Consider the following 12031-nt stretch of genomic DNA (forward strand, 5'->3'; position numbering starts at 1 on the left):
CAACTTAGATATTACATCGGCAAATTCAATAAAACCAATTACTGCCGATTTACTTAGAAGTAGTAGCTCTCTATCGAGCCATTCGACACTCTTCATCACTATAGATTCTCGCGTCGGTTCGAACAAAGAAAGCAAGTGCATGTAAAGCGACTTATCAAATTGACAAATATATTAGGTCATATGATATTACAAGTTATTACGTTTGTGTAAAGATCATATTATGCACATCACTAATAAATATTGATAATTTGGGATAGTGTATTTAATTCGGATTAGCCGATGCTATATCTAAGTTGTGTCGTACTATACATATGTTTGACGATTTGAATAGCTTGTAACGCTGGCGACCATAATTGTAAATCGTCATTATCTTTCTATGTGTATTCGTTCATTGCTAATTAAAAAAAGGAAAATAATTCAAGTCGTTTTCATCATTTAATTTAATATGTTTATTATTAAAAATTAAGCAATTAATGATTTCTTATGTCGGCCTGGTAACGTGGGGAGTTCCGGCCCTTGGAGTGGATCCTGGTGAGGAAGCTCGGCGTGCAGTCCAAGGAGGCAGTCGGTCTCACCGGCGACGGTCCGTTCCGACCCTCCAGCCAATAGGTCGTCATTTCGCCTTTCCCCTGGATTAATAATTTGATTGATTGCCAAAAAAATCAACACTGATTCATTTACTCAAACAAAAAGTGGTGAGATAAATGTTTATTTATTTATACTGTTATTTAATGCGCATACTTTATTTGCTATTACCATACGAAATGTGTATTCTACTTTTAAAACATAGTCGATTTAATTAGTCGTAGTGGACGGATGAATGTCCCCATAACACAGGATTTTCCTAGCGTATTATCTTGCTAGAGTTTTTTTAAGTACTCTGTATTTATCTTCTGTGCTTCTTTTATTGGCTAATAAATATTATTATTATTATACTATTTGTTTATCGTTTTGGCAATTGAGGATAATTTAATTTCTTTCTTTATTGTATACACAAACTTTGTATATCAGTTGAAATCCAAACTAGTTTTCGCTGTATTTGAAACAACGTTATTTTGGTTTTTACGCCAGTTTTGAACATAACGACTACTTCGCGTAGGGCTTTTATCTTGGGGTTTCCAGATAAATTGATATATGTATGTTATGTCGATTATATTATTATTTGATTTTTTTTTCACGTTTGTGGGTTCACGATTTTTGTACTATATGATATTGTGTCAATGCATAATAACTCTTCAACTTGGGTAGGTTATTTTTACCCAATCATTATTAACTAATTTTCGCGATTCGCGACTTTGTTGCGATTTCATAACTAAAAATATTGTTATAGTCTAAGTAACTCTTTATTACATCAACTAACTTCCAGTGAAAGTCCCATCAAAATTCATTAAGCCGTTCCAGAGATAGCCGGAAGAAATAGACAGGCAAACAAACAGACAAAAAATTGTAAAGAATGTTTTTTTTTTGTATATGTATATACATATGCATTTTGTGAAAAGAGGTTATTTCAAATATTACAAACAGACACTTAAGTGTTTATGACGTATGTTTTAAAGCCTTTGGTAAGGTTCTTGTGACACGATCGAAGACCATACCTTGACATCAACTACTCCTCTTGGTGCCGTAATGAAAAGTCCAGTCTTATCTAGAGCTCGCTTTACTTCTTCTGATATTTGGATTCTCATCGCTGAAAAAGACAAAGTTTAAAATTAGAACGTAATTTTTTAAATATATTTAATTTGGATCATTTATTTGTATTTGGAAATATTATAAAATATGGAAAAAAGCATAAGAAGTTCGTATATTAAAATATAGAAAATTTATAACGTTCTCCCGTGCTCTCCATCCTGCTGGCAGTGTTGATGGTGTCCCCGAAGAGGCAGTATCTTGGCATCTTCGTGCCAACGATGCCAGCTACACATGGACCGGTATGGATACCACTTCGCATACAGAGTGTCTAAGATAAAAGAAAGGAAATATTTTAATGTAAATATAATATTAGATAATGTACATAGAGTACATAATTGATGCAATTTAAAGCAAATCTTACATAAATCAGCGCATGCAATTTACAATAGAAACAAAATAAATACAAAAAATACTGGTATATCAAAAAATGATTTTTTGTCATATATGTCATTCTATCATGACGTGGTACGTATATATTGTTAATCAAGCACAACATTTCAACGAATTATGCCACATAGAGAGTAATTCTTGGATTGTCACGATTACAGTTTATTTGGTATTATGGCGAAATTTATTAAGAATATTAAAAGATTGTCATTTAATATCACGGATCCTTATCATTTTAATAAATCAATTACTCAAGGAAATGGATCATGGTAAGGAAAACTGTATATATGTCGAAATAAGCTCTAAATCTTTTTAAGAAAGCAATACTCTGTCCAGCAATGAGTCCCATACTTTTTCCAGAATTCTCAAGTTGTCATGATCATCATTGAAATTGTCTTTATTAAAGCAATTTGTTTATATATGTACATAGATAGATAAAATATTTATATTTTGTCGTATTGTATAAGCTAGGCACTAAGCAAAGACACAGAGACGAATATTACCTAAGTACCTGATCGGGGCGGTGAGGCAGTCGACACATTGACGTAGCTTCCAGTAATTCAAGCGCCATACTTGCGATTTCTGTTGCGTGCTTATTACCTGCAACAAAAGCGTTGTTATTATTTGGGCATAATATATTTAGTATATTTAGTCGAAGTGATGTGAGCCTAGACGGCCCAGTGGTTAGAACGCGTGCATCTTAACTAATGATCGCGGGTTTCAACATTGAATATTCATGTGCTTAATTTGTGTTTATAATTCATCTCGTGCTTAGTGGTGAAGGAAAACTTCGTGCGGAAACCTGCATGTGTTTAATTTGAAAGTAATTCTGCCACATGTGTATTCCATCAATCCGCATAGGATTGCAATTTCGTGGTGGAATATGTTCCGAGCCTTCTCCTCACAAGGAAAGAAGGCACTAACCCAGCAGTGGGAAATTTACAGATTTATGTTGTTATTTATAAAATGCTGGATTTTAAAATATTAGCGATATTACAGTTGATAAATTAATTGTGTAAACCTCATTTATGTCATTTGTGATCTGCTAACATTGAATGATCTTGTGAAAGTTTTAAATTAAGAATTATTTAATAAATAAATGAATGTATCCATTATTAAAAACTTATTCAAATTAGTCTACACATCTATTTATAGACGTGATTTTACGTTATATTGGATTTTTCTCTAGTAAAACCGGTTCTTTTACTAATTATCCTTATCGTATACCTGTATTATTTAAAGATTTGCATTTATTTGAGTCATCAAGGGTAGACCAACATTATATCACAGATTCTCCCGTGACTAATAACTGTCAGGTATAAAATTGAGAATAAATTTACTTAAAGGAATAAATAACATTGCTAGCAATTTTTTTTTGTAGAATAAAGTCAATCATTGAAATATAAAATTGGAGATGAAACCTAAAATTTTGTGATGTTCGGGGCTGTGCCTTCTAGTAAATTTTCATTATCTCATAGGAAATCAGTCGTAAGTGGGGTCAGAATTGAGACTAATTTATTTGACCACGTGTTTTGATGACTTGAAACAAAATTAGGCGTTACCTACCATTTCTGACAGGCAATCCTGAGGCCACCATGTAGGAGTCTCCAATAGTTTCTATCTTGTAAACGTCGTAGCATTCGATCCTTTCGTCAAACAGTTTGTACACGGAGTTCAAGAAGCTGATCACCTAGAAACAATTAACATCAAATATTAATATTTAATAAAAAAAATTGTCATTGATAGTAGCCAAATAGGCCACATAATAAACAGGGGTACTAGTGGTCATTTCTATGATACAAAAAGCTTCGTTATTCTAATGCTACATCTTTGTACACTAACAACTAATGATTAGTGATAACTAGTAGCGTAAGTGAATAGAGCACTTCTATGTGTTTATTGTGTGTGTGTGTGTTATATATATGATATGTCCAGCATAGTTGGCCGGTCTCAGATATTAACTACCGTGGCCGAAATCGGCAGAACGAGATCATTTATACACACAATAAAAATGGAGTGTCTTTTGGTAATATTAAAATAACCGCTTTTTTCTAAATGTTTATACGTATACATGGTGCATATACCAAAATAACATTTTTTTTTTTAATTCTGTCTGTCTGTATGTTCCGGCTGATCTCTGGAACGGCTGGACCGAGATTGACGAGACTTAAACTTGCATTTATTTGATATCATAAGGAGTGCCTTGGGCTGAAACAATTGCTTTTTTTGCTAAATTTACGAACGAAGTCGCGTGCACATCTAGTCGGTTATTAAAAGTATGACCTTTCAATATATATACGTGTAACGTACGTGTAACGTAGCTGTATTTTATTGTTTATTTACAATTGAATTTGTAATATTGTTGTTATGAATTATTTTGTGGAGGCATAATGTAAACTTAATGTTTTGTTTGCATATTTACGATCAATTAAGAAAGTAATTGAACAAGTATTCAAGCTGTGTGTCTATGTCAAAAAAAATCGTTTTTCAGTTGAAAATTGATAACGCTTTTGTATCTCTGAACACAAGGTTAGCCAGCCGTAGGCTTAGCCAAAAAAGAAGACGTATAAAATATCCCTTCACCCTTTTATTCGCGTTTTACGTATTGTAGTATTTACAAAATAATATTGAGCCAACCGATATATGCAATTATTTAAGCCTAAAACTTTTCGGATAAAGACGCAATCGAATACTAGTCTACGAAATACTAAAAAATAATACATATAGTAACATTATTCATTATTTGTTTTAAGAAAATTCCCCGCCGGGGACGGCGCACGCTGTATATATTACGCTCGGCGCATTATTTACAAAGGACTGCTATAATTACTCAAGAACATAAATAATCCGTACACGTAAAACTAACTGGATTTATCCGGTTTACATATTCAAAAAACGATTTGTTTTATTAGGGTAACAAGAATTATCTGCGCATTCTAGCGTCCTATTTAGAACGATTCGAAAGTTTTGAATATGCACCTTGCTTGCAGTAAATATATTACTATCTAAGCTCCCTTAAAGACAATGACTGATGTAGGAACGACTCCTTACGTATTTAATAATAAAGCAGGAAGATACCATAACGAACAATATTAAATATAAAAACGGTTTCTTAAATTAAAAATTGTAATTGATCAATATACATGTTATGTATAGGTTAAATTATTGAGGTTTAATTCATGAGTAATCTAAGTATAGAGTACAATGATAATAATACGGTATTTACCTAAGTTTACCTAAGTGTAACAGAGTTATATATATTAAAGAATTCATAGTGGTGCTACGGACTATTTAATTAATATAGTACCAATACTTACTAATACACTTTAAACTAACTCTTGAGTTTATTGTCGGTTGTTTTTAGTAGAATCTACATTCAAAATCGATAGGTTCTAGTCCAATGAACATTCAAAAGTATTTGTAAAAACTTATCGAAACAAATGACATATTTATTCTGGTTAAAAAAAAAAGGGAAGTAAGTTCGTGTAATGATGTGTTTAAACAAACTACATACATCACAATACATCACGTCAAATTCGGATGAATAAATTACGTTCGCGTTTAATTAATAATTAAACCTGTACTCGGTGATAAAGGAAATCATCGTGGGAAAATCTGCATGTGGCGATTGGGATTTTGCCATGTTACTCAACTCATTTGTAAAGCAGTATGCTCCTACCATTTTCCTTATCTAACAACGCCTACTAGCTGTAGGTCACTTACTGTGCGCTATTAAAATGGATTCTATTTATAAGCCGTGACGACCTCCGTGGTCGAGTAGTGTGAACACCGGTTTTCGGTACGCCACTATGAGGTCCCGGGTTCGATTCCCGGCCGAATTAATATAGAAAAAGTTCATTAGTTTTCTATGTGATCTTGGGCCTGGGTGTTTGCGGTACCGTTGTTACTTCTGATTAACACAAATGCTTTAGCCACCTACATTGGACTCAGAAAATGTATGTGATGTTGGCCAATATTTATATTTATTATTTATTTATTGTATAATTTTAATTAAGAAATGGAAATATATGTTAAGGTAGTGAATAACAATGCATTAAATTGCAATCATATTTCACGGTTCACAATATTTCGACCCTCAACAATCTAACTAGACAGATTGCAACAACAAAAATAAAAAAAATAAAAACATGGTAAATATCCCGAAGTTAATAAATTTAATAATATAAATAACCATGTTAATTCAAAATCTTAAATAAAAATCAATATATACACAATGATTTCAAAAATCTGCATCCGATGCAATTGCTGGAGGTAAACAGGCTAGCTTGTAAAGATATTTTAACGGTTTCTTAGTCATTTTTAGCCGGCGCGGTTTGAATTACGATATTATATTATTATATTAGGTATAATGATTATATTATTGACTCGATTTTGCCCGCAGCTTTGCTAGCGTTATAGGAGGTCGGTTGTCATGTCTTAGGCAAAAAACGTAGCCTATGTCCTTCTCTGAACTTTAACTTTGCTTCAAACCAAATTTCATCAAATTCGGTACGCTGATTTGGTCGTGAAAGAACGACAGACAGACAGACATAGTTACTTTTGTATTCATAATATTAACATACATTAATATATAATAGATTGAATAAATTAATTGGGTGCCTAGTAACTGGTTTTGTAATCTTACATGGTTTGGTATGTTAAAATATATATTGCGTGTTTTACAATCAAAGAATTGGTTGGTAAAAAATACTTTAACTTATTCATGTAAATTCCTTTCGTAAGGAGACTGCATATACAATGACGACAATTAAAAGGAGGTACCAAGTATAATATGTACAGATAATTTGAGCATGTATTGAATTAAAGTATTATTATCGTCGCAAGTCAGGACAACATATTACATCGTCATGGATTCATGAATAATTTATACATGAAAGGTGTAACAAATATGATTTTTTTTTTATGGAATAGGTCGGCGGACGAGCATATGGGCCACCAAATGGTAAGTGGTCACCATCACCCATAGACAATGACGCTGTAAGAAATATAAACTATTCCTTACATCTTCAATGATATGTCCCTTGTGCCTGTAGTTACACTGTGGTACACAGTACACAACAATAAGGTGTACTTTTTTCTAACGGTAGAATATCTGATGAGTGGGTGGTACCTACCCAGGCGGGCTTGCACAAAGCCCTACTACCAAGCAACGTTTGGTTTAAAATGTTATTAGTTTCTTTAGTGTAAGTATTTTGCAATGTTTTACCTGATACGGCGTGGAAACAGCCGCGATGGCCGTAAAGCCAACGATGTCGCTAAAGTAGACAGTCACCGAGGCGAAGAACTCAGCTGGTACCTAAAAAATTTTCAAATATATGAAAAATAATTTTATGAAATGGATTTTCCCAGATCAATCATTATTTATTATACTATATGCGAAATCTAAAAATAAGATACATTTTCCGAACCAAATCAATAAAATACAATACATTTTCCGAACCGAATCATAAAATTTAATTTAAGGGAACAAAATTATTTTTTTTTAATAATTTTTATAACGTTGAATCCTGATGTCGAAAATTAAAAAGACTCTTTAATTGACTTTAATTCTAATACAAACTCTTGCATCTTCATGTTATTACTACAAATGATATAAAATATACATATTAATATTTTTTAATATAATTTATAATATATATACATATGTATATAACTATTAATTCAAAATATACATAGATTCTCTTAGAATTTCAGTTCATACTTATTTTCACAGATTAAATTGAATTTATTGACCAATTTGAATGATCAATCAATTAAATGTATGATTTATGTATAAGTAAGTACATAGAACATAAAGTCTCTATATATTTTTGTATTCTGGAACAAGTAGAAATTTTTAATCCGTATTTTCACAAGTCTATTCACCTTACAATTTGAAGTAATATCCCCAAATCCGATGATAAATTCGTTTCAACTTTCAACAATAGAAGAACTTGCTATACTATCTTTGATATTTAATCATTTTGCACAAAGTTGAACGATACTTATTTGTTTCCTATTATATTTTATTTCTTCAAAGAAAATCAAAACCATAATAATTGGACAAAGGAAAGCATTAAAACTTTTTGAGTTAAACTCAAGATTGATGACCGAAAGTTTCGAAAGACTAAACTGAACAGAAAATTAAATAATAATAGAAATAAGTTGACTTGACAATTTTGATACTTTTGAATTCGGTAAAGATCAAAATTTATTGAGTATTAACTTTTACTGTTGATTTCAATTTTTTTTTATTCGGCATAAATAGTAGCTGTTGATTGATGTTTTCTTTCACCGTAGATACGATACGAAACACGAATGAAATCACACAAAATAATCAAATCTTTAATCGTCCGTTAAGATTCAAGCAATGCAGGGAGTCGATATGGCCCAGTGGTTAGAACGCGTGCATCTTAACCGATGATTGCGGGTTCAAACCCAGGCAAGCACCGCTGATTCATGTGCTTAATTTGTCTTTATAATTCATCTCGTGCTCAGCCGTGAAGGAATACATCGTGAGGAAACCTGCATGTGACAAATTTCATAGAAATTCTGCCACATGTGTATTCCACCAACCCGCATTGGAACAGCGTGATGGAATACATTCCAAACCTTCTCCTCAAAGGGAGAGGAGGCCTTTAGCCCAACGGTGGGAATTTACAGGCTGTTGTTGTTTTTGTTGTAAGATGCAATCGTTCAAATTATTATCTCATCTTGGCTCTTATGTTTGTTCTCTGAATTGTTATCATTTACCTGCTGTGTTTGTTTCAATTGCTTGGCAACGCTAGCTGGTAACATTTGGTAGAGCAACGAATCACTTAATTCCTTCTCGTATTCCAGTTCCCTTGCCTTTTCGGATAGATTACGGGCGTACACCTGAAATTAAAAATGAAGTCTTTTAATCGATCTATTATAATGAGTATGTACTTTTTTTATACAAGCATAATGTAGTTATTTGTGACCCTTAGTTCCTGATGTTAGTGGTGTATTGATGATATAAGGAAGATGTGGATTGGTATCGGTAATGACTTATCATTACATTCTAAACGAGTGGTAGTGGTGTGGTGGTGGATTGGACGTACATTTAGTTCAATCATACCTTGAGCTGAGATGGCCCAGTGGTTAGAACGCGTGCATCTTAACCGATGATTGCGGTTTCAAACCCAGGGAAGCACCACTATATATGTGTGCTTAATTTGTGTTTATAATTCATTTCGAGCTCGGCGGTGAAGGAAAACATCGTAAAGAAACCTGTACGTCTCTAATTTAATCGAAATTCTGCCACATTTGCATTCCACTAACCCACATTGGAACACCGTGGTGGAATATGTTCCAAACCCTCTCCTTAATGGAAGAGGAGGCCTTATCCCAACAGTGGGAAATTTACAGGTTGTTACTTTTTACTTTAATTTGGCTATGAATAAAGTGTTTTTATGAGACTATTTGAATAAATAATAGGCATGGGCATTTGACCCATAATTTCCTATAGTCGGAAAAGTAAGAATTGGAGACTATTCCACGCTGCTTTAAAGCGGGTAAGTGGACACATATAATACTGACTTCAATTCAACACAGGCAGGTTTCCTTTACATCGAGCATGAGAATAATAATTATAAGCACTAATTAATGGTTGCTGGGCTAGGTTTTAACCCACCCATCTTTGGTTGACGTTCTTCGTAACTGAAGCTCTTAATAAATTAAATCGCCCCTCCTACAGCGATTATAATAAAAAAAAAATATTAGGCTCCAATGGCCAATAAACGTCTACTCAAGGCTAAATGACACGAGATCACGATATCGTTCTCATAATAAAAAAAACAAATACAGTCGAATTGAGAACCTCCTCCTTTATTATAAGGCGGCTAAAAATGAATTAATTATATTATTCATAGCACGCTTGATTTAAATAGTTATTTTGGCACAATCCCATTTTTTTTAAGTTAAAGTACGATTAGAATTTTCTGATAAACCCCTTGAATCTTCCATTTTGGATGTCCAATTGTATTTAATACCATATATAATGTCTTATTTTTATATCAAATCTAATTCTCTTGTTCAACATAGAAGCAGTCCCTTGTTTTTTTTTCCTTTTTTATATTTAGATTTTAAAATCAAAGGTCAAACAATTAAATGTAAAGAAATATTAAGACAATTAAATGCAAAGACTTTGTTGTAAATAACAAACGAAAACCAGTTTGATACATTGTTATATTGGAATATATCATAATATACATATTTTTTTAAGTAGTTAGATATAGGCCAACTGATCATAAGTGAACACCACCGCCCTGACACTGTAAGAAATGTTATCTATTTATTACATCGCTAATGCACCAACCTTCAGAAAATAAAACAAAATATGAATATATTCTGAACAGAAAAAAAGAAGAAAATTGAACTAATATCAAGGTAATTAGACACACATACTAATGTATATCCATTAACGTATACGTACACAGATAATAATAAAACATTGATAAAATTTATACTAGAATCGTTTATATTGTTTATGCAGTTATGTAATAATGATTAGCAATATCATTACACCCATGACCTTCCTTACGATTGAGTCATAATGATCTCGTATAAGGTATCATGACGTTATATCACATCATAGTGCCATCGCTCTGCGCTGACCTTGAAATTACGAATAACGGTTGAACACGTGCTGATAGTAATATAATGTTATACGACTTTTGTTGCTGTCAGTAAAATATTGTAAAGTATGTAATTTCTAGCCTGTAAATTACCCACCGCTGGACTAAGGCCTCTTCTTCCATTAAAGAGGGGGTTTGGAATATATTCTACCACGCTGTTCCAATGCGGGTTGGTGGAAGTCACATGTGGCAGAATTTCGATGAAATTAGACACATGCAGGTTTCCTCGCGATGTTTTTCTTCACCGCCGAGCACGACATGAATTATAAACAAATTAAGTACATATATATAGTGGTGCTTGCCTGGGTTTGAACCCGAAATCATCGATTACGATGCACGCGTTCTAACCACTGGGCCATCTCAGCTCTTTATTTCTGACATTAAATATATGGAAATCCGTTTTAGGGTTATGTTAATAAGTTAAGGACAGATGTTAGACCATAACCGAATATTCAATTCTAAGAGAAATTTTGGATTAAGGTTAGTAGTGAAGGTCATATTTGAAAGTATGAACTCAGTTCATTCTAATGTCTTATAGTCGTGTCAGGGCACTGAAAGTATGCAAGGCAGTTTATGAGTACTGATACTCAACAGACACCAGTTACCTATTTGTTATCAACCGACTTCAAAAAGGAGGAGGTTATCAATTCGTCTGTATTTTTTTTCTACGCTTCTGGATTATTACGAAATATCTCAATATCTTTCGGCTAGTCTGACCGTCATCGGGTTACTTCTATATCGGAAACATATTCGTAAGATAGCCGGGCCTTTGTGTTTATCAGGGTTATGTGAGATTTTGAACGATTAAGATCCCTTGAAAAGCTGTCGTCAGCTCGGATCGGGTCTGGGCTGAGTCGTTATTAGCATACGGTCTTCGAGATTTCCCGAACAATCGACTAATGTGATTGTATATATTAGAAATTCACTTGGTGGTAGGGCTTTGTGCAAGCCCGTCTGAGTACGTACCACCCACTCATCAGTTATTCTACCACCAAATAACAGTAGTAAGCCAATGTTACTACAGGCACATGGGATATAACATCTTAGTTCCCAAGGTTGGTGGCACATTGATGATGCAAGAAATAGTTAATATTTCTTACAGCGTCATTGTCTATAGATGATGGTGACCCCTTACTATCAGGTGATCTATATGCTCGTCCGCCAACCTATACCATAAAAAAATGAGTTTGATACAGATTTATATATGCATTCTTTTAAATATACATATGATTTGTTAGTTAATAGAAAGTAAATAATGTGAAGTAACAAAAATATTGTGAGTATCTAGTTATCGTGTT

General features: G+C 33.1%; 1 protein-coding gene across 1 annotated transcript in view; it reads right to left on the reverse strand.

Moving 5' to 3' along the window:
- Positions 1-470: 470 nt before the first annotated feature.
- The window catches only part of LOC124534143 (atrial natriuretic peptide receptor 1-like), a 37939-nt gene continuing 26378 nt past the window's right edge, over positions 471-12031 (reverse strand). The window contains exons 6-12 of the mRNA XM_047109837.1: positions 8830-8952; positions 7304-7393; positions 3643-3766; positions 2588-2676; positions 1828-1957; positions 1596-1687; positions 471-629 (exon numbers count right to left, since the gene is read on the reverse strand). Of these exons, the coding sequence (XP_046965793.1) occupies positions 471-629; positions 1596-1687; positions 1828-1957; positions 2588-2676; positions 3643-3766; positions 7304-7393; positions 8830-8952 (807 nt within the window). The remainder of the gene's footprint in view (positions 630-1595; positions 1688-1827; positions 1958-2587; positions 2677-3642; positions 3767-7303; positions 7394-8829; positions 8953-12031) is intronic.

The sequence above is a fragment of the Vanessa cardui genome, chromosome 12 (assembly GCF_905220365.1).
Source record: "Vanessa cardui chromosome 12, ilVanCard2.1, whole genome shotgun sequence".
NCBI lineage: Eukaryota > Metazoa > Arthropoda > Insecta > Lepidoptera > Nymphalidae > Vanessa > Vanessa cardui.